This window comes from Osmerus eperlanus, chromosome 11, assembly GCF_963692335.1.
Source record: "Osmerus eperlanus chromosome 11, fOsmEpe2.1, whole genome shotgun sequence".
In the NCBI taxonomy this organism is placed as follows: Eukaryota; Metazoa; Chordata; class Actinopteri; order Osmeriformes; family Osmeridae; genus Osmerus; species Osmerus eperlanus.
In genome coordinates, this window is record NC_085028.1 from 5920158 (window position 1) to 5944135 (window position 23978).

The 23978-nt window shown below is 48.8% G+C and overlaps 1 protein-coding gene across 1 annotated transcript in view; it reads right to left on the reverse strand.

The window, feature by feature from the left end:
- Nucleotides 1-1700: 1700 nt before the first annotated feature.
- si:cabz01090165.1 (uncharacterized protein LOC100333421 homolog) overlaps nucleotides 1701-23978 on the reverse strand; it is a 100587-nt gene continuing 78309 nt past the window's right edge. The window contains exons 3-5 of the mRNA XM_062472815.1: nucleotides 12333-12708; nucleotides 10893-11899; nucleotides 1701-2311 (exon numbers count right to left, since the gene is read on the reverse strand). Of these exons, the coding sequence (XP_062328799.1) occupies nucleotides 1756-2311; nucleotides 10893-11899; nucleotides 12333-12708 (1939 nt within the window). The 3' untranslated portion in view covers nucleotides 1701-1755. The remainder of the gene's footprint in view (nucleotides 2312-10892; nucleotides 11900-12332; nucleotides 12709-23978) is intronic.

Below are 23978 nucleotides of genomic sequence, written 5' to 3' on the forward strand. Positions count from 1 at the left end.
GGAGAGAGAGAGAGTGCAGCTCGGTGTTGAAGGAGGACACTGCAGTACAAGACTCGTCCACCAGGGGTCAGTGTCGCACCAGCCCCTCACGCCGTAGCAGCGCTTCACTGTGAACATTGTTTTAAGCTCTGGCAAGCTGCTGCATTCACACACCCCTGTCAGCTCTGCCGCTAAACAAGCCTATAAAACAATGGATGGTTCATCCCTCTAAGCCACTACTCTATTCATGGTTATGGCACACACAATGAGGTCAAACAGAGGGACTGTCCGTGTGTGTGTGTGTGTGGGGGGGGGGGGGTGGTATGTGTATTTGTGCATGACTGTGTGTGTGTGTGTAATCTGTGGGCTTTTGTGTGGGGAGGTTGAAGGTGTGTGTCTGACGAGAGTTGAAGACACCCCAGTGCAGCTCTGGCCAGACAGATGTATTGTGGATTAGTAGGCAGCTGGTCCAAAGCAGCTTGTGGTGTGTGTGTGTGTGTCTGATATTTCAGCAGATATTAAACCCTGGACAGATATGCTGCTGGTCGGCTGGGAGTAGAAGACTGGGAGGGAGGGAGGGACAGAGGAAGGGACAGAGGGAGGCGTAGACACACAGCGAGGGCGGGTGGGAGGGAGGGGGGAAGAGGGAGAGGGGGGAGGAGAGAGAAAAAAAGGGAGAGAGCGTGACGGGAGGGAGACAGAGGGAGGGGGAGAGAGGGAGAGGGGGGAGGAGAGAGAGAAAAAGGAGAGAGCGTGATGGGAGGGAGACAGAGGGAGGGGGAGAGAGGGAGATATTGAGGGAGGGAGAGAGTGAGATGGGGGGAGAGATTGAGGGAGGGAGAGAGAAGGATGGAGGGAGAGAGGGAGTGTAGGGAGGGTAGGCAGGAAGGAGGCAGATGGGGAGCGAGGAATGATGGAAGAGGGGGGGGGATCACCCAGGCTGGAGGACTAGGGAATAAGGGCTAGTGGAGGCAGGGTTGGACAGGAAGAAACCCAACATAACTGATGGGAAGGGAGGTCATAAGAGGAAAATGTGGAAGAGATTGAGTCAGGGAGGTTTGGAGGGATGGAGGGAGGAGGAGATGGAGCATAGGATGTGTGGAGGCATGGGGGGAGGGATGGGGAGATGGGAGGGATCGATTGAGGGAGGGAGGGATAGAGGGGTGGATAGAGAGATACAGGCAGGGAGGGAGAGAAGGAGGGATGGAGGGAGAGAGGAATGAGGGAGTACTAGAGCCCTGCTAGTCATACTCTAGTGTTTATCTGCTGTGTGATTTTATGATGATTGCTTATTCCCCTCAGCCCAGACTGGCATGGGGAACCAGCAATACCACAGCTGCTGGGCTGTAGAACCAGCACACACACACACACAAAAAGAGACACACACATACACAAAGCCTACTTTCAGACAGACACACCCATGCACACATATATACACACGCACACACACACTCACAAACAGCCATACATATATCCAAACACACATTCTCCCTGTGACACACTTGGTTGATGCAGCTGTAGCAGTGCTTCAGTGGAACATCTGTTATGCTGACTCATCTGAGCTCACTGGAAAGACACGCCCTTGAAACAGGCAGACACATTCGGACTCGCCTGTTCTCTGGTGGTACGCATATCCCCCCGCACACACATGAACTCATATTTTGTCACGCTCATACTCTGATTGGCAGAGCAGCCGTGATCGACAGACCCCACTCACCTATGACAGGAGAGCCTGCTCGGCGAGGCAGGGGGGAGCGGGGCGTCGCCCGTCCTGTGTTATTGTGAGGTGGCGTCGTCCTCCGTGCGCCCGTACTCGGGGTTCAGATCCACCACAGTGGTGCCTCTCAACGCCCCGCCAAACCCCCCCTCGCACCCCCCTCCCGGCCCGTCCTGCCCCCTGTCCTGGGGCGGCGGGGGCTTGCCGCCGGCCGAGCCCAACCCCGTGGAGGAGGAGGGGGGCAGGTGAGCCCCCGGGGCCCCCCCCGCCTGCCCCCCGTTGGTCTGGGAGCACACGTTGCTGACGCGGGCCGCCTTCTGCTTGTAGTGGTTGCTGTGCAGCTTGTACTTCATCAGCAGGATGAAGATGAAGACGAGGACCGAGGCCACGATGATGCCGCCGATGACGATGATCATGGTGCCGCCCAGGAAGTGGTCCCGTATGGAGTGGCAGCGGCCGTACTCGCGCTCGGTGGCGAACGCCACACAGCCCACCAAGCGCGTGCCCGTCAGGGCCGTCACGCCGTCGTCGTACACGGCCAGCACGCACAGGTCGTAGTCGCGCGACGCGGCCAGGTCGCTGAGCAGGAAGAGCTTGTGGGAGGCCGGGATCATCCTGGAGGGGGGGGGGGGGGGGGGAAAGGGAAATGAGAGAGGGGAGAGAAGAGGGGGGATTGTGGAGAGGAAAAAAGAGAGAAGAAGTTGGTGGTGAGGAACGTGGGAGAGTTTGGGAGGAGTGGTGGACAGGGAGAGTGAGAGAGAGAGAGAGAGAGGGAGGGAGGGAGGGAGGGAGGGAGGGAGGGAGGGAGGGAGAGAGAGAGAGAGAGAGAGAGAGAGAGAGAGAGAGAGAGAGAGAGAGAGAGAGAGAGAGAGAGAGAGAGAGAGAGAGAAAGAGAGAGAGAGGAATGTTATTGATGGAAGGATGATTGGAGGAGAAATGTAAAAGTGGAGGTCAGAGAACCAAACAACCTCCTTTTCAACTCGCAAAGATTATTAACCTTGAACAGCTCCACACAAACACACATAAATACACACGCACACACACGCTCGCACATATACACACTCTTGACTACCCTCTCGTTCTCTTCTCTCTCAGACAGGTAAAGCATGATTTACTCCCTGTCTCACACAAACACAGACACACATGTATACTCACACACACACACACACACACATATACACACTAGACCACACAGAGAAGTGTGAACGTGTGTGAGAGGACCTTACATGCATTATTCATACAACCCCCCCCAACACACACATACACACACACACACACTCCTCTTCTTCCACCGCCAGATTATTTCCATTTATGAACTTGGTTGCCGTGGCCACGGGCTCCAAGGTGACGAGGAGAGAGTGTGGTTTCTGAGGCTGGTGGTGTCCACCGGTGATTGGGGGGGGGGGGGGGGGGGGTGACTGTGTGTGTGATGGCACGTGCATTAAACATTTCTCCCGTGGCCAACGGAGCTGTTGGGAAGGGGGGTGAGGAGGGGTGAGGAGGGGTGAGTGGGGGGGGGCAGAGGTCAGAGGTCATCCTCTGTAGAAACCGTGCTTCTACTCTTCACACCCCCGCTGTTCCTATTAGACGGGTCTGTCCTGTCCTGCACACAGGTTAACACTGTCACACACACACTACACACACTATCACACACCAACACACAGGCTGACCCAGCCGCACACAATCTACAGTACACGCATACAAACTAACATATCATGCAGACTAACCCGCCACACACACACTAATACACATGCTAATACACGCACACACAATACTACACAGGCTGACACGCAGCCATGCACACGCTTCCACACACGCGCTAACTCACGGAACCCCCCCTCCTCCACTCTCTCCTCTCAAGTGGATAGGGGAAGGATCAGATAGACTGGGGCTGGGGTTGGGCTGGGGCTGGGGTTGGGCTGGGGCTGGGGGTTGGGCTGGGGCTGGGGCTGGGGTTGGGGTTGGGGTTGGGCTGGGGCTGGGGTTGGGCTGGGGCTGGGGTTGGGGTTGGGCTGGGGTTGGGGTTGGGGTTGGGCTGGGGTTGGGGTTGGGCTGGGGTTGGGGTTGGGCTGGGGTTGGGCTGGGGTTGGGCTGGGGCTGGGGCTGGGGTTGGGGTTGGGCTGGAGTTGGGGTTGGGCTGGGGTTGGGGTTGGGCTGGGGTTGGGCTGGGGCTGGGGCTGGGGTTGGGGTTGGGCTGGGGTTGGGGTTGGGCTGGGGCTGGGGCTGGGTGAGTGGTAGAGGTAGATGAGGGTTGTGAAGGATGAGACTTGGGCGAGTGAGCTGTAGGGTGCATGAGGGGTAGAGGTAAATGAGGGTTGTGCTGGATATGGGGTTAAGTAGTAGATAAGGGAAGGTGGTCATCATTAGTGATGACCACCTTCCACGGAGGCCTGTGGAAATCGTTAGGTCGTCGTTAGGCCGCCGCCTACAGGCGTGTGTGTGGGTGGCGAGTGTGTGTGTGCCTCAGGTTGTGAGAAAGGTTTTCTGGATCAGGAGATAATATGTCCAGATGTAGAACCTCAGACCTCAAGCCGTCTGGCCTGCTCTGTTGGAGCTGACCCTGGAAGAGGGAGAGGGGGCCTTGTTCATCATTACCGGATGGGCCTGAGGGGGTGGTCATTATTATAGGAGCTGGAAGGATGGATGGCAGGAGGTGAAGGAGATGGCTGGAGGGTGGCCTAAAAGACGACCGGTGGAGGGAGAGGAGGTGTGTGTGTGTGTGTGTGTGCGTCCAGTCTTGTCAGTTTTGACCTTGTCACAGTCCTTGTCACCAGACTTCCAGTCTGTCACGTCTGAGGACAGAACGTGGGCCAAGCAGGGGCCAGGGGGCGTGCGGTGGGGTGGGGTGAGGGGGTGTGAGGGGGGGTGCCATCAGCTGCCAGAATCGGTAGGGGCGGAGGGCAGGTGGAGGGTGTGCGTGTGTGTGATGCCTTATGAGTATGAGAGGCCGTATAGGCCATAATTCATACTTGGTCTCACATACACACCATGACCTCACATATATACCATCATACTCTCACATATATACCATTATACTCTCACATATATACCATTATACTCTCACATATACACCATTATACTCTCACATACACGCCATGACCTCACATATATACCATTATACTCTCACATATACACTATTATACTCTCACATATACACCATTATACTCTCACATATACACTATTATACTCTCACATATACACTATTATACTCTCACATATACACTATTATACTCTCACATATACACTATTATACTCTCACATATACACCATTATACTCTCACATATACACTATTATACTCTCACATATACACCATTATACTCTCACATATACACCATTATACTCTCACATATATACCATTATACTCTCACATATACACCATTATACTCTCACATACACGCCATGACCTCACATATATACCATTATACTTTCACATATATACCATTATTCTCTCACATATACACCATTATACTCTCACATATATACCATTATACTCTCACATACATACCATTATACTCTCACATATACACTATTATACACTCACATATACACCATTATACTCTCACATATACACCATTATACTCTCATATATACACCATTATACTCTTGCACATAAACTGGCATACTCTCTTACACACACAAAAATACCGTCTTATATGCACCATCATACTAAAGTATGACAATATATGTAAGAGACAAATAGTATGTGTGAAACAGAATGTTACTATATGCAAGAGAATAACAGGATGTGTAAGAGAGAATACTTATCTATGTGAGAGAGAATACTTGTCTATGTGAGAGAGAATACTTGTCTATGTGAGAGAGAATACTTGTCTATGTGAGAGAGAATACTTGTCTATGTGAGAGAGAATACTTGTGTATGTGAGAGAGAATACTTGTCTATGTGAGAGAGAATACTTGTCTATGTGAGAGAGAATACTTGTCTATGTGAGAGAGAATACTTGTCTATGTGAGAGAGAATACTTGTCTATGTGAGAGAGAATACTTGTCTATGTGAGAGAGAATACTTGTCTATGTGAGAGAGAATACTTGTCTATGTGAGAGAGAATACTTGTCTATGTGAGAGAGAATACTTGTCTATGTGAGAGAGTTTGATTGAAACGGAAGGCAGTTTGATTGAAAAGGAAGTAGTACTGAATTCTCAGTTCCTGATTGGCTTACACATGAAGAAGGATTTGGGGTAGATGTAGCTAACGCCCACCTTCCCTATCAAGACGAGACTGAGTGACATGATAAGATGGCAGAGAGTGGGCGGCTTAATGAAGCCATTGGACTCATTAATAACATTTTATTAACATTTTATACTCCAAATGCTGCGGCGTTATTGTAGGGAGGACAGACCCGTTCCTGAATTACGTTTTTACAGTTATTCCTGGGGAAATTATGGAATTAAATTACATATTAACTATACTAAAATACTTGTGCACAATAATATTTGCTAAATGTAGACGTTTTGAAAGGTTTTTAATTTGACCTCGAAGCCTTTTGTGAAAATGAGGCTAGTTTTACGACAGCGACTTTGGATGTATACTAGGCTACTTTAACATGTTAGCTGATTAGCCAGTACGAGTGAGATATGTATACAGTCACATTAACAAACCTCTTCTTTGTAAACTTAAATACGATGGGAACACATCACATTAACAATTCCAAAACGCACCACACGCCAAACAATTTTTTTTGTCAAGCGTCTCTAAACTCAGATTCCGAGTCGGATCCATGAAGCTTTCGTTGCAGTGAATGGGTGCGGGCACTCATCGGGCATATGGGCCTACACTCAAATAGGATCTTAAAAGTCCCAACTGGAAAATGTTGTGAACAGATTGACATCAAGTTCAGTTTGTGGCATTGAAGTTTAGGTTAATAGCCAAGGGTGTAAAGACCACTCGGCTAATTAAAGACGTCAACGGTTAAAACCCCAGTGCCACGGGACGGTATTCACACAGGCATTGGCTTTAATTTAAATGATAGTTTGTTTCATCAATTGAAAAACTGATCTAGGACTTTTGACTCAAGTAGTGGGGGTCGGTATAGCTTCCTAAACAACTATGGAATTCTACATTTGAGTTTTTTAGTGGATTTGCTTGAATCATTGTCAGAAATGTTGGAATCAAAGACGACAGCCATCCACAGTGGCTATTTCTAACGCTAACGATGAAATGCGCCGGCTCTTCAGACCTGGATCAGGTGCATCACGGAGCGGCAGCAGCACTCTGTCAGGAGTCTTAACCGAAATACTGCGGAGTTTGATATTGGGATTGCGCCATCACTTGGCTGGCATTAAGACGAGCTCCTGACAGAGTGCTGCTGCCGCTCCTTGATGCACCTGATCCAGGTCTGAAGAGCCGGCGCATTTCATTGTCAACGTTAGCGTTAGAAACAGCCCCCGCGTATGGCTGTCGTCCTTGATACAACATTTCTGACAATGACGCCTTAGGATTTGGAGTATGCAAAATGTTATTGATGAATCCATCTTGTCATGTCACTCAGTCTCGTCTTGATAGGGAAGGTGGGCGTTAGCTACATCTACCCCAAATCCTTCTTCATGTGTAAGCCAATCAGGAACTGAGAATTCAGTACTACTTCCTCAAACTGCCTTCCGTTTCAATCAAACTCTCTCACAAAGACAAGTATTCTCTCTCATATAGACAAGTATTCTCTCTCACATAGACAAGTATTGTCTCTCACATAGACAAGCATTCTCTCTCATATAGACAAGTATTCTCTCTCACATAGACAAGTATTCTCTCTCACATAGACAAGTATTCTCTCTCATATAGACAAGTATTCTCTCTCACATAGACAAGTATTCTCTCTCACATAAACAAGTATTCTCTCTCACATAGACAAGTATTCTCTCTCACATAAATAAGTATTCTCTCTTACACATCCTGTTATTCTCTTGCATATAGTAACATTCTGTTTCACACATACTATTTGTCTCTTACATATATTGTCATACTTTAGTATGATGGTGCATATAAGACGGTATTTTTGTGTGTGTAAGAGAGTATGCCAGTTTATGTGCAAGAGTATAATGGTGTATATGTGAGAGTATAATGATGTATATGTGAGAGTATAATGGTATATATGTGAGAGTATAATGGTATATATGTGAGAGTATAATGGTGTATATGTGAGAGTATGATGGTATATATGTGAGGTCATGGCGTGTATGTGAGATCAAGTATGAATTAAGGCCTATACGGCCTCTCATAATGCCTTGTGTGTGCCACACAGGGTGTGTTCGTCTCTGTGTATTCTGTGAACATGTTTCTGTCTGTCACACGTGTGTGACAGTGAGTGGGTGTCACATTTTCCCATCACCTGCTGTCTGATATAACCAGTGTGATGCTGTATAATTGCTTGGGATTCAACTCTAGGCTCCAGCAGAACAGACATATAGGCAATTACTAGGTACTGATCCCAGGATGAAAGAGAGGGACAGAGAGAGGGGAGAGAGAGAGAGAGAGAGAGAGAGAGAGAGAGAGAGAGAGAGAGAGAGAGAGAGAGAGAGAGAGAGAGAGAGAGAGAGAGAGAGAGAGAGAGAGAGAGAGAGAGAGAGAGAGATAGACAAAGGGTAAAAAAAAAAGATGACATAAAAGCTGTTCTCCCCTTCATCTCCCCCTCCCCCCCCCCCCCCTGTCTCCCGGCTGGGACTGGGACTCATGTGGGCTTAATTGATTTGAAAACGCAAGCGCTGATTACTTTGCGCTTACACAAAGCAAGGGGCCTTCCCATGATTTTTCTTTTTTGGCATAATTAACCGCAAAATGCTTTTCATACGTGTATTTTCTTCCGTTGTAATCCTTCCTGAGGGATCGGACGAGACTTAATTACATGCTCGCAACGCTCCTTCAGCGAGGGATCACCCCAGGGTCACGGATCCGGGGAGGAAGGATGAGATGGAGAATAGAGGAAGAGGAACAGGAGGAATATGAACAGAACAATCAATTGATTAATTTCCTGCACTGTCTATTGTTGGGTGCTGCAATAACCCAGAGAGAGGGAGAGAGAGGGAGTCTGAGAGAGAGAAAGAGAGAGACTGAGACAGACAGTCAGAGAGGGAGAGAGAGAGAGTTGGAGAGGAAGAGAGAGTTAGAGAGGTAGAGATGAAGGAAGATGGTTGTAGATGGGGGGGGTGAGGGAAAGGGAGGAGAGAAGATGAGGAAGTGGGTGGATGGATGAGGCGTGGGAGAGAGCAGGGTGAAGAAGAGAAAGAGAGAGATGGAGCTTGTTTCAGCCCTGAGGCAGGGGATAAGGAGACTCCCGTCTGACTCTGTATTGCTCCAGAGCTATGGCCAGCTTGCTTTATTGTGTTAGAATAAATAGAAGTACTTATCTGTTCAGGGAAAAGCACACAAGGGGAGACAGATGACTGTCAGGGTTGATATTTTCCTTCACACACATACACACACATAACTCACACATACACACACACGCACACGTTCACATGAACACATTATTATGCAAAACAAGCATAAACACATTAAACCATGAACACAAAAATTCCTCCCCATTACATAATAAACAAACACCACTGATAATGCAACACACACCTGAGTTTAATGGGCCGCAGACAAGCTGTAGCTAGCAGCTAGAGGCTAGGGGGGAGAGGCTGGGGGGAGAAGCTGGGGGAGGCGGGTGGAAGGCCCGGGGGAGAAATGGTAGACGAGGCTGGATAGGAGAGGCTGGAAGAGCGGCTGGTGGAAGACTGGAGAAGAGAGGCTGGTAGACAAGGCTGGATAGTAGAGGCTTGGGGAGAGGCTGGGTGTGAGAGGCTGGGTGGGAGACTGGGGGAGAGGCTGGATGAGAGAGGCTGGGAGACAGACTGCGGGAGAGGCTGGAGGAGAGAGGCAGGGAGAGAGACTGAGGGAGAGGCTGGAGGAGAGAGCCTGGGTGAAAGGCGGGAGGAGAGAGGCTGGGTGAAAGGCTGGAGGCGAGAGGCTGGGTGAAAGGCTGGAGGAGAGAGGCTGGGTGAAAGGCTGGAGGAGAGAGGCGGCAGAAGTTGGGGAGAGAGACTGGGGGAGAGGTTAGAGAGGAGAGGTGGGGTGGGTGGAAATCCGGAGTTGAAAGGCTGGTAAAATAGGCTGGTTGGGAGTAGCTGGCATGGGGGCAGGAAGGGAGAGGCTGGAGGAGAAAGGCTGGTGGGGAGGCTCGAGGAGAGAGGGTGGAAGGGGAGGAGGCTGGAGAGGCTGAAGGGGAGAGGTTGTTGAAGAGTGCTTATCAAACACCAACCATTGGAAGGGTTAGTGCATTTTAACAAGGTCCCACATTCATACCACCCAAACACTAACATTGTGTTATTATGTGAGGATTTTTAGATGTTTATATTTGTATATGTGTGGAGATAATGCCTCTTTTCTCCAAGGCTGGCATTCACACATGCATAAACACACACACACACACACGCACGCACACACACACACACACACACACACACACACACACACACACACACACACACACACACACACACACACACACACACACACACACACACACACACAAACACAAACACACACAATCACTTAAAATACTTTACAATGCAACACTTCCTATAAATCCTTCCATGACCCCCTTAGATAGCTCTACAGAGAACAGTTCTGACACTCTCTTCATTACATCACTATACGACCGGCCTTCCACACACTACATCACCGCCAGAGTAGATAATATCCCACTCTATCTCATCCTCAGTCAGGTCACCACATCACCAACTCTGCCTCCTTAGCCCTGGAGACAAGATGGATGCTAGCATGTCCTCTGATTATGGCTCTACATCACCTCCATGTCACTGCAAACTCCATTACTGCTAACGGTTAACGGCTATTGAGGAGAGAAGCTATAGGCCGGGGTTGGCTGATGGCTTATCAACTCTGCAAGGCAATTGGCTGGGGATGGCTAATGGCTAGGATTCATTGCAAAACAACAATACAGGCTTGGAAGAGGCTAATGGCTGATGCTAATGGATACCTGGCAAAAGCCCTACAAGGCTTTACTTTAGGCTGAAGGGGGGTGAGGTCAGTGTTTACCTTTCAGTCATGCTCAAGTTGATTTGACTGTGTTCTAGCATCACATGTGTTAGATGTGCACAGTCAAGGAACAGGCAGAGAGACAAGCAGACAGACAGACAGACAGACATACAGATGAGCAGACAGACATACGTGTACCCACCTGTATATGAGTATATCATCCGTAGAGCTGTTGTACTGAATCTGGTACATGCGGACCCCAGGTATGTGGTTCTGCGGTGGCCAGCGGATGGTGGCGGAAGAAGATGTCAGCTCCGACACGCTGACCCTCTGCTGATCAGACCGGGCGTGGCCCCCGCTGGCGTTGGTGGACTTGATGGAGGTGGGGATGTCCGAGGGCCCGGGGTCAAGCTCCATCTTGGGGTCAAAGTGCGGCGAGGGGTTCACCACCAGCTCCACCGGCGCCGTGGTCTCGCCGGCCGCGTTGGACGCGATGCACGTGAACTTCCCCGAGTCCTTCACGGTGGAGGTGATGATGTCCAGGGAGCCGTTCTCGTAGCAGAGCGTCCTCGACGTGTTCCCGATCAGCTTGTTCTCCGGGCTCACCCAGTGGATGGAAGGTTCCGGGTCACCGACGGACTTGCAGCGCAGGCTGACCTTCTGGCCCTCCATCACGAACATCTTGGAGGTGTGCCGGGTGATCATGGGAGGCTCGCACACAAACTCCTCCTCCCGGATGGTCCAGAAGTACTTCCCCGCCAGCTCTCGGGGCGAGGCGCAGGTCTCCAGGTCGTCCTCGCGGGTCAGTCTCCTCAACCACACCAGCTCACAGTTACAGTGGAGCGGGTTCCCCCCGAAGCTCAGAACCAGGGCGGTGAGCGGAGAACCCTTCATCTTGGCGTAGACGGGGATCCTGAGGAACAGTGGGTCTGGAGGTATCTTCTTCAGCTTGTTGGAGGTCATGTCCAGACGAGCGAGCTTGTGCAGGTTGGAGAAGATGCCCTCGGGGACAAACTCGATGAGGTTGTGGTCCAGGCCGAGGGTGTTGACGGAGGCCAGCAGGGCGATGGTGTCCCAGGGGATGTTCACAAGGTTGTTGTAGGACAGGTCCAAGTCCTCCAGAGTCTCCAGGAAGTCCTGGAAGCTGCCCTCGGAGATGCTGTGCAGCTGGTTGTTGCTCAGGATCAGGTGGCGCAGGTTCACCAGGCCCTGGGGGGCGGGGGTGGGGGTGGGGGGAGGGTGCGAAGATAAGGGGAGGGAGGAAGGGGGATGTTGGTGAGTTGATGGGGGTGGGTGAGAAGGTTGGGGATGGGGGGGGGGTGTAACAGGGTTATGAATCACATGAAAACTGTGAGGGACTGTCCTTTTCTGACAGATAAATACCTTCTCCAATGTGCTATTGCTGGAGAACAATCTGTAAGATCCTGTACATTGCATTTCATTATGCTAGTTAGTACATCTCTCCCTCGATTCCTCTAATGTTAATGACATGTCACATGGGGAGGTAGGGGGTGGGGGGCTGAACCACAGACTATTTCCAGCTTATTCCCCGCAACAAACACCCATAATTCACCCAACCCCCATCCCCTTAACAACCACCACACCTCCCTCAAAGTCCTCGGGATCGCCGCTGTGCCCGTACCTGGAAGTGCGAGTCGTCCAGGGTAGTGAGCCGGTTGGCGTCCAGGTGCAGGGCGTGCAGGTCCTGCAGGTCGGCGAAGGCGTAGGGCATGATCTGGCTGATGGTGTTGCGCGACAGCGTCAGGTGGATCAGGCTGCTCATATTGGCGAAGTCGCGGTGCCGCAGCGTGGTGATGAAGTTGTCCATCAGCCTCAGCTCGGCCGTCTGCCGGTCGATGTTGGGCGGGACGAACAGGAGGCCCGTCTTGGCGCAGAGGACGGTGTAGGACGGCAGCAGGTTCTGGCACGTGCAGCGCTTCGGACACAGCATGGAGTCGGTCGTCGCCGCGGCCGCCGGGACGAGGAGGAGGAGCAGGAGGAGGGTCTCCATGGCGACGCTGATGTCGAGCAGGAAGGGGTTGAGGGGGAAGGGGGGACGGGGGGACGGGGGGAAGGGTGGGTGTTAGTTGATAAAGTTGATGCACTGAGAACGCGTGTGCGTTTGATCCTTTTATGCTAGTTCCAACACCCAAGTTGGTGTGTATTCAGTCTGTGGATAAAGAACTAGAGAAGGTTCCTACAAATGCGAATCAGTGACTGAAAAAAGTCTTTGTGATGCGAGCGATATGATCTAGAACATCAGTTTGCTTTTTCTGAAGATTGACATCAGAACTTTGCCAAAACTGCTTATGCAAAACTGCAGATGATATGATGAAATATGCATGCCTAAGTAGGCCTCGTGGTGGTGTGGGCTGAATATGAACCAGCTGGCTGAAGATAACACTGGGATCACTCACACACACACACACGCAAGGACACACACAATATAGACATGCAGGCACACACACACACGCATATGCACACACAAGCACACACACACACACAAACACACACTGATATCTGACTCCCCATCCTCCTACCCTTCCTCAAACATCATGCCCCTGGTCCTAGCCAGGCATATGTAAACACACTGATGCTCCAGAAAAGCTAATGGCTATCTGATAGGAGATTCTTTGTTTAGTGTTTGTGCACTCCCTTCCATTTTCATAACGTTTACAAAGATGAGCATGAAGGTAATTATTTTCCGTGCCAGGGAACCCACTCTGAATACCAAGAAGCAGGATGGGGGCTGATGAAAGAGTCACAGTCAGGATAGGAAGAGGAGGAGGAGAGGAGGAGGAAGAGGAAAAGGAGGAGGAGGAGGAAGAGATAGAGATAGACTGTTCTGTGCAGTAACAGCTTGATACCTACTGGTGGGGATGTTGAGCTGTGCAGTTGTGCACACAACACCCTCTTTGTGTGCCTGGCTCCACACACGCACACACAAACACCAAACACACACACACCAAACACACACACGCCAAACACACACACACCATACATACATACACACACACACACACACACAGGAGCCAGGAGGGAGTGGGACTGCAGTTCTGCTTAAGCGAGTCATATATCACAGATCCAGAAAAAGACACGGCATCTCTATAGTCGGGCCAGACACACTTCCGGAAAGTCACACACACACACGCACACACAGTTGGTGCATGACAGAAACAAAGCGGTGATGAAGACAGCTATTAGCTGTTTCCCTCACCACCAAAAGAAAGTCTGAGTAAAAAGCAAAGTGCATGCCACAGCGCTCAGAAGCCAAACTAGATTTTCTGCGGTTCAGTCACGGTGGCATCTAACTGTGGTGTACATTTAGCCAGGAAACAGTATGTGAACGAGTCTGGCAAAGCGCACCCATATTGAGCCGATTGTTACTGGTAAACACCCTGGTATTAGGGAACTATACACGCAGAACAGTCTGACTACTCCAAAACCCAACCTCTGCCATCTGAGACCCAGCGTGAGCATAAGTGTCTGGCGTCAATCGAGTTCCCAGCATGCATCACTCAGCAGACACATAAAGGAAGCATGAGTATTTGCCCTCAACGTGGTGGCTCTCGTAATTACGCTTATTGTGAGATGGAGAAAGAGAAACCGGAGGGGTGTTTGTGTTGGAGGATTTGAAATACCATGGAATATTATGTTCGGGGGATTATGTAACATATATATATATATAGTGAGATGATTTTCCGCCAATTAGACCTCTGCGGGGAGGGATTTGTTTAGGAGGTGGCGTAATCACATACATTTTAGAATGCCGCGAAGGAACAGCGGGGTGAAGGGTGGGAAGGAGAGGGCTTGTGGACAGGCTATAGAAGGATCTGTATGACGGCTCTGATGGTGAAATATTCATGCCAGCGCACCCATTCAATACCTCTTCCCAAGCCGAAACAAGCTGTATTGACTGACTCCATCAATATTTCAAAGGAGAGGAGAGAGGGGCAACTGTTGAATTGTTTGACCGAGAGATCAGGGGGAGGATGGAACGAGTGGGTGGAGGGTGGGGGGTGGGGGGGGAGGAGGGCGGAGTTGGAAACGGGTCGACCTCTTAGTCTGTGGTGAGGGGTTTTCCTGACTATCATCTGGGTAAAGATGTGCTAAACACACACACACACACACACACACACTGACACACACGTTCAAGAAGAAGACTGGAGCTGAGGAGAGGATACTGTGTGTAGCGGTGTGTGCAGCTTTGTGTGGTAGCTGTGAGTGTAGGTGTGTGGTAGGTGTGCAGTAGCTGTATGTGCAGGAGTGTGTAGTAGCTGTTTCTGTAAGTGTGTGTGGTATATGTGTAGTAGCTGTATGTGTAGCTGTGTGTAGTAACTGAATGTATAGTTGTGTGTGTAGGTGTGTGTAGCAGTGTGTAGTAGCTTCATGTGTAGGAGTGTTTGATAGTTATGTTGGCAGTGTGAAGTAAAAAGTTGTTAGCCAGACTTGAACAAATTCTTAAAGAACTCTGTTCCAATGCCAGACATTTCATCAAGACAGACAGGCCACACAACAACTAAGAATTCCCATTTGCTCGACTGTATGAAGGTGTGTGTGTGATGACCCTGGCCGTGATCACAACAGTAAATATAAGTAAGTAGGACAGCTGTGTTTGAACAGTCAGACCCTGCAGCCTGCAGTGTTCTCTCTCTGGCACAAACACAGACACACACATACACTCCCCTGGGCCTCATGGCTGTTACCAGGGTTCATTGGACTCTCTGTTACCTTTCTACATCAACCACACATACACACACAGAAACACACACACATACACACATACAGACACACACACACACCTACAAGCATATGCACAAATATGATTTTAGAAACATGAGTGTGTGTGTGATAGAATGCAGCTGTGAGGGCCTTTACGGGTTTGTTGACCATCATAACAGGCCTGATCCAAACCCACATTACCCATAATGATAGGGCACCGGACTGAACATGAGCCCACCTGGACCTAATGGAAAAATGCACAAAGGATCATTTTTGGACATTTTCCCAAACAGACACAGACAGAGACGGACAGAATGCAGACGCATTCATTCACTTCATCTCTCTCTCCATCCCTCTCTCCATCTATCTCCCTACATTTCCTTCACTTCCATCTCCCTCCCACCCTGCATCTCTCTTTTCTCTCTCTCTCCATATCTCCCTCTGTCTCCATTTCTCTCTCTCTATCTCCATCTATCCATCTCTATCTCTCTCCATTTCTCTTTCTATCTCTCTCCATCCTTCTCCATCTCTCTCTCTGCCCCTCCATCTCACTTTATTTCTAACTCTCTCTCTCTTTCCATCTTTCTCCTTCTCTCTCTATTACAGTGCTACCTTACCAATCAGTGTTCCTTTGTGTGAGGCTAACCTGTAATTGCAGAGAGCAGATGAAAAGCACAGGCTAATGAGTGGACAGCAGACTTTTCTTTGTTACGGGGATACTGCTGTCTGCTGCTGTTTGACCTAACTCTACGCCCCCCCCCCCCCCCACGCTACGTCCTGCAGCCCATGACCTCCTACCCCCCCCACATCCATACCCCCGTCCCCTTTTCTCAATACAGTAATTGTCCCCATTCGTCTAGGTAAATAAACCCTCTCACTAAATGGACTTGTGTGAAAGAGTGATGCTGGGTTGGTGTGTTGTGGGGCACGTGTCATGGGCATGTGTGCACACATGTGTGTCCCCTCCCAGGGGGGGGGGGGGGGGGTTAAAAGGACAGATGCTATTTTACAACCTCTGCATTCACAAATAATACTATTACTATTACAATACTATTACTGGTACAATACTACTACAATACCATAACTATTACAATACTGTTACTGCTACAATACTACTACAATACCATTACTACTACAATACTATTACTGGTACAATACTACTACAATAACATTAATATTACAATACTATTACTGCTAATAAAGTTCCACTAAACATCTTGTACACACAAACACAAACAAACACACAAACACAGACATGCACGCACACACACACACACACACACACACACACACACACACACACACATATGCACACAGGAAGCCATTCACGCACACAAGTAGGTACACCAATTGTCAGCAGGTACTGTACAGGATCATACATCTTCCAAAGCATTTTCACACACACACACACACACACACACACAAGGTTTCTGTCGAATATTTTGTCTTACACAAACGTGTCCAAATGTTTCTGTTTTTTTCAACACGTCAGGAGTTATGTATGTATACATATACATACACACAAACACACACATACTCACACACATACACCCACACACACACACACATTACCTATCTTTTTAGTGTCTTCACACTCTTCACCACCTTTCCATCTAACCCCGACCTCTAATTAAACCACTTCACCTGCTCTCAGATCAGACATGTCTCTACCATTACACACTCCATCTTTCCTTACACACTCACACACACACACACCGTGTCCGTCTCTTTCCCCTGGTCTCCCCCACACTCCCTCGACTCCTCCCATATCATTGGCCAGACTCCAGGCATGGATCAGATAGAGAACAGTTAATGATTGGTTAATCGGATTTGGTGCTTGATGTGCGACAGCAGGATAATCCAATCACAGACGCAGTCAGTTAATAGTGTTACAGCTATAATGATTGTCTGAACCTCTTGGAGCTGGCTGGCTATCTGGCAAGTTTGACTGGCTGGCTGGCTGACTGGCTAGTTTGGCTGGCCGGCTTTGACACAATTTACAGTAATGGGTAAACCATGTCCCCTTCATCTAACATTCTCTCTTTGCTTATGACATCAATTGGTATAACCTCCTCTCCTCTCCTCACCTCTCCTCTCCAAGGGAGGTGATGTGGCCTGAAAGACAGCAACAGCTACGGTCATCCACACCCTGGAGCCGCAACACACCACCTTCTACCAACACACCACCTTCTACACCAGACACACACGCAGATGAACACATACACACATTAGCACACACAAGGCACTCCACCAAAAAACAGAGATAAACAGATAGGAGCAGTGGGATGGAATAACTGGAGCCTGGAGAGGATTCTGCTAATCTTAGTCTCTCCCTCAGTCCTCACATCACCTCCACACACAAACACACACACGCACACACGTTCACACGCACACATTGGATTCGTTTTTGGCCTATCTGTGCTGGCTACTGGTTGGTTGGAGCAGAAGTCAGGCTAGGTGAAGTCTGACTCCAGGATCCCGTCCAAAGCATCTGGACCAGGGCCACCAGTCCCTGATACACCTCCCTGGGTCAGTGGGAGCTGATGGGGCATCAGCAGGCTCACACAGGGAATCTTCTACTGGAGGTGACATGGTCGCAGAATTGGCACTGGAACATGGTTGTGTAATACCACAGCGCAGGGTAGAAAGCAGTTTTGTCTGTCTTTTTCGAAAGATGTCTCCTCCCCTGGTTTAAACCCTTCCTTTCTCCTCTCCTCCCCTCCCCTATATCTCTGTTATTCCTTCATTACTCCCTTTCATCATTGCTCCCTCCATTGCTACCTCCATTGCTCCCTCCATTGCTCCAACCATTGCTCCCTCCATTGCTACCTCCCTCCCTTACTCCCTTCCTCCCTTCCTCCCTCTTCTCACCTCTTCCTGTGTGTTGGTCAGGCTACCTAGGTGAAGTGTCTCCATGCTGGCATGCCTACTGTGGAAGATAATCTGGCATAGCAACAGTATGACACTTACTATCGTACTGGTGGGGGGGTCTGTACATATCTCTTGTACAGACCAGATGGGTAACTACTATAACACATACATATACCTGTGCACACACATACACACATACCTATGCACACACACAGACAGACAGACACAAAACATCCTGCTTGCCCCTGCTAACACATTACCTTTCCTCTCTGCTTCACCCACACACTGAAGAATCCACTCCATCGTTGAACAAAACACAAGCACACACCCCCCACCCCCTTCACCTCTGTTTGAAGTGATGTGGGTGTGTTATCTGACACTAAGACCTAGGGGCGGTGTGGTGGAGAAAGACTGGGCAAGTTGGCTAGTCCAGCATAGCTTTCAGACTGGTATCATTCTTACCCCTCAAGCCTGCTTGTGTGTTTGTGTGTGTGTGTGTGTTTGGTGAGTGGTGTGTTTGTGTGTGTGTGTGTGTTTGGTGAGTGGTGTGTTTGTGTGTGTTTGGTGAGTGGTGTGTTTGTGTGTGTGTGTGTTTGGTGAGTGGTGTGTTTGTGTGTTTGGTGAGTGGTGTGTGTTTGGTGAGTGGTGTGTGTGTGTGTGGTGTCTCTGTTATCTTGCAGAGCTGCTAGAATGAGGGGGAGGACAGGGCTGTACAGCAGCAGTGATTAGCATCCTTCTCAGTGAGAAAGAAACCACCCTTAATGAAGCGAAGGCCACACCCACACACAAACACGAACAATCACACGCAAGCTAACACACACACATGCAAACACACGCGCACAAAAATAGACATCCTTCTCCTTGGTTCTCAAGGTTTCTCATTTCCCACAGAAAGATTTGAAGAGACATTCAACAAAATGCTCAAGACCAGACTCAGGCCCATTGGACGGCACTCACAACTAGAGGTGAAAACCCTTCCTGTTTACCAAACTGTACTCTATGTCCATGTTCCATGTACACCCTCACACGCATGGCACAGGGATTAGCCACTGTTTAAACCAGCGAGGGTTGAGATTAGCAGCTTGCTAACATGTTGGTAAATAATACAATTACAAGCTGGAGGTGGTAGGTTTGACAGAATTAACATCACAGAGCTCTGGCGCTTGGAGATAACAGGTTTATTCAGCACACATTCACCTGCTACACAGACTTTACGTAGTCCACGCAACTTGGTCTGCAGAACCTGAAATAAACCAAATATCAAATAGAGGAATAACCTTGCTCTGTCGCTCTGGATAAGAGCGTCTGCTAAATGACTAAATAACCTTGTTTACAAAACTAAAAATGAATATAAGTGTGGCCTGGTTTACATCAAATGCTAGGACCTATTCACCTGCTCTACAGAACCCGGTTTACATTCACCTGGTATGGAAGTTCTGGAATACAGAACCTGCTACTGAGGTTCTGATCCATAACCACCCGCACGCTGATTTTGGATGATTGTGACCAATTTAGCCAGCAACACCACTGAAACACTGGCAGTTTGAAGGCGTGGGTGGGTGTGAATCCAACTGGAGTGTTTGAAACGAATTTGAGAGGTGGTTCACACGAGCCGTGGTTTAGCCTGGAGAGTGACAGGGAACTGGAGCTGCTGCTGTCAGCAGCGCCCACAGCGCCGACATCACGCGCTTCGACACCACGTTACTGACCACATGGCTGTGGTGGAAATTTCCGCATGAGTGTGCCTGCGGGTGCGTGCGTGTGCGATAGGGTGTGTATGCGCTTGTGTGCGTAAGTGGGCCTGTGTATATGTGTGTGCATATGGGTGCACCTTTGTGTGTGCGTGCATGCGTGTGTTTGGGACCATATGCAGGCGGAACAAACACCAGCAGGACGAGGCGTCGGTGACCTTGGCGACGCCCATTGCCGGGGCGACGGGAAGCGTACGGAGGCTGACAGGTGTCACACAGCACAGGGAGGCAGCGTGGCGTGTGCTCCCCGCGGTCACGCACGCGCTCACAACGCGGACGTTTTCCAGGCACGCCCCCCAGATGCACCGCACCCCGGAAACACATGCTGTGTGACGGAGCGTTGCGTGGAAACTGTTGCTGTGACGAACAAGGAGTGTGGAGGTGGATTCGAGACGTGATGGAATTGGAAAAGTTGCGTTGTTGAGGTGAAGCTCCCAGCTAGCAGCCAGCACATGTTCTCCTCAGACACTTTCAAGGAAGCTACAGCTTAAACTCACACACGCACACACACACACACACACACTGCTAAGATGTTCAAAGCAGTAGATAAGACCTCATGATGTGTGTGAGTTTGTGAGCACGTGTGTGTTTTTGAGCATGTGTGTGTGTGTGTGTTTGCGCGAGCGAGTGTGTATGTGTGTGTGGTGTCAGGGGTGAAGGTCTATCCTGCAGGGAAGTTTCCAGATGGCCAGATGTTGGGAGATTTGCCCTCTAGCAGATGCTTGTTTCAGACTTCTCACATCGCTGGTCCACTCAGACAGCCATGCTGTACACAAGCTTTTCTGCTGACGGGCTCACAAAGTTTCTGGAGTTGAATGCCAGACATTCAAACTTTCCACCAGCAGAGATTAAAAACAGGGAAGGCTTGCTGTTTTAATGTACTCCTTGTAATGAACCCAGAGGTGGGTGGAGGGAGATATACTGAAGATGTACTGTATGGAATATATATTGTATGGAAGATACAGAAGCTAACAGTCAGCACATCTAGAATACAGGACGTGTAGGGGTGGAAGTGGAGATGAAGAGAGCTACAAAATGCTTTGTGAGTGTTGCCGTACATGTTTGTGTGTGTGTTTGTGCGTTGGTGTTTGCCTCTGCGAGTGTGACGGTGGCTGTGTGTGTGTTGGTGTGTGCTGCTGTGTGTGTGTGTGTGTGTGTGTTTGTGTGTGTGTGTGTGTCCGGGGGTTACAGGCTCTGACGGAGGGCTATGAAGAGGTGAGAATGATGGTACAGTGTTAGTATCTCAGTCGGAACCAGGTAGAGGTGATTCAAGTGACCTGTTGACACAGCGGGCCTGGGAGGTGTCAATCCTCCAGCACCGCAGGATCAATCCCAGCATGCATCAGTCCTGTCCTCGCAGCCGGACAGCCGTGGGTGTGAGGGCGAGCTGCGTGTTATTGTCCTCTAACTTCCCGTATGACTCACACACACAAGTAAACTCACACACACCTACACACACCAAACACACACACAAACACACGTTCAGGAATGCTCACACACACGCACACATACGCACACAACATACGCACACACCCAAACAGGCAAGTACACTCTCACACACACACACACACACACGCGTAGGCATGCTTCCACACACATATCGTACATATACACATGTGCTCACACACACTAAAATGTACACACACACTCACTCATTTATATACACACACGCACTTACCCTTGGACACACACAACCCCCAAACACCAAACCTTTCATTAGAAGAAATCAGCAGCCTCGTTAATCCACATTAGCCAGTGTTTAGAGCTGAGCAGGAGTCAGAAAGACAGACGGGTTGGGCTGAATAAGACACGACCCTTCACTGCTGTCCTCTCTCACCCTGTACTTATCTAGGCCTCATAGAAGAACCGCTGCAGCAGTGAATCCATGCTGCTAACTACCAGAGGCCTTGCACTGTCGAGCAAGGAGAATATATATACATATATATATATATATACATGTCATATATATATATATATATAATGTCAATGCAGTAAAGGCCCAATCCTACATGGTATGTACACTTATCTGGTGAGCTACCAGGGTACCCAAGAAGAAAGTCTCTCAAAGAGAATCCTAAGAACTTCTCTATAGAGTTTGAGCTTCTCATTAAACATTCGTCCAATATTCATTACAGTCAGGCTGTATCTAAAATGAGCTGAAGGAGGGTAATTAGCCCCGGGGTCTTTAGGCTGAGAATCATTTTTCCCGTTTATGGTCCGCTATTATACCATGCAGCGACTTTCCAACAGGTGAACTCATATACTACTTTCTCTTTTATGACCTCAGTAGACAGGCAGTGTAATATGCTTTATGTTGTCAATTGAATCAAACGCTTTTAGAGGGTGTACTGTTCACGACTTGTCCTTGATAGAGTTTTACAGGCTCCATAGTTTGCCCTTGTTGGGACCCCACACACACAGACAGCCAAACACACACACACACACATGTACAGCCACACACACATACACACGTACAGCGAAACACACACACACACACACTCACTGTGAGCATGTCCTGTCTTGTCAGTGGTGTAATGAGCTTGTGTTTGCCGGGTGATGTACCATGGGCCCATCTCTGGTCATTGAGATGCATGGGCCTGTTTGTCTTGCTCAGCAGCCAATCACAACACTGCCTATCTAGTTAAGACCTGTCTGGTGGACACCTCCTCTACACAAGGGTCAATATCTACTGTAGGAGAGGGGATGAGAAAAAAGGAGTGGAGAGGAGAGGAGAGGGAAAGATACGTGAGAGGAGGAGAGGAGAGGAAAGTGAGAAAGAGAGAGAGTTAAAGAGGATTGAGCGAGGGAGAGAGGATGGATAAGACAGAATCATCTTGAGAACAGTAACTTAATCGACTGTTAGATATTAAACACAGGCTCCCCACGGTGATCTGCCAGCTCCCACCATACAGTGGCAGTAGAGAAGCTTTGACTATGTACATTTTCAAAATGGCCATGGGCAGGTTTTCCCGCCTCATAACATGGACGCAAAAGTGATGATGATAGGAACTAGGATCACTAGGATCAGAAATGATATGTAACTACAGGATGTAACACATACAATTATGTCCACCCTCTGCAGACAGATCTGTACACATACACAATGATGTAAACCAGGCATTGGAGAGATTAGGGAGGGAAGTGAGGAGGAAAGGGGGGTGAAGATAGAGAAGAGTGGAAGTATCCCATCTAACAATTCTGTTGTAAACGAGCAGAATGTCTTTGGGATCTAACGTTAAGGCTGACTTAGACAAACTTTCAGAGGACAGAGAACAGTGACTCAGCACAAATTAGTCCCTTTGTTATAATTATATATAAATAAAAACATAGCAAATTCCCTTGTAGAACGATATTGATGAATCCAGGCTGTAAATCTCTGAAAATAAGCAGAGATAATGAGAACTAGAGAGGGTACAATTTCTGGGGAAATTGTAGCGTGTGCTTGCTTGCGTCGGTTGGACAGGGGTCCGTTTTTTAATGACATTTTTACAACTGATATTTCTGTATTTTATATAAAAATGCATACTTATTATTTATAAAGATTACATAGATTTAAAAGCATTTTTTTTTTGCTGCTCATTTACAACTGAAAATACGAGTGAAGTGTAGAATGAAATGGATGTCTTCTCATTTCCCCTGCAAGAGGCAGCCTCATCGTTGAATCAAAAAGAATACATTTGGCAGACCGGTGTACAAATGGACCTAATCTCTATGACTTAAACGTCCTTTTAAGTTTTTCCCTTCTCGTGATATTTTCATGCATTTAGCCTACTCATTGCATTCATTCATTAATAAAGAACCCCCTTTGAAGATTATTCTACGACGTTACCCGGCAGTAGAAGATGGAATCGCGATTCAAACAGTACCATCTGCTAACTGAAAATATGCCCCCCAAAACGTAAATAAGCTTGACATTTATTTAGTGGAAAATCGCTCATTCATAA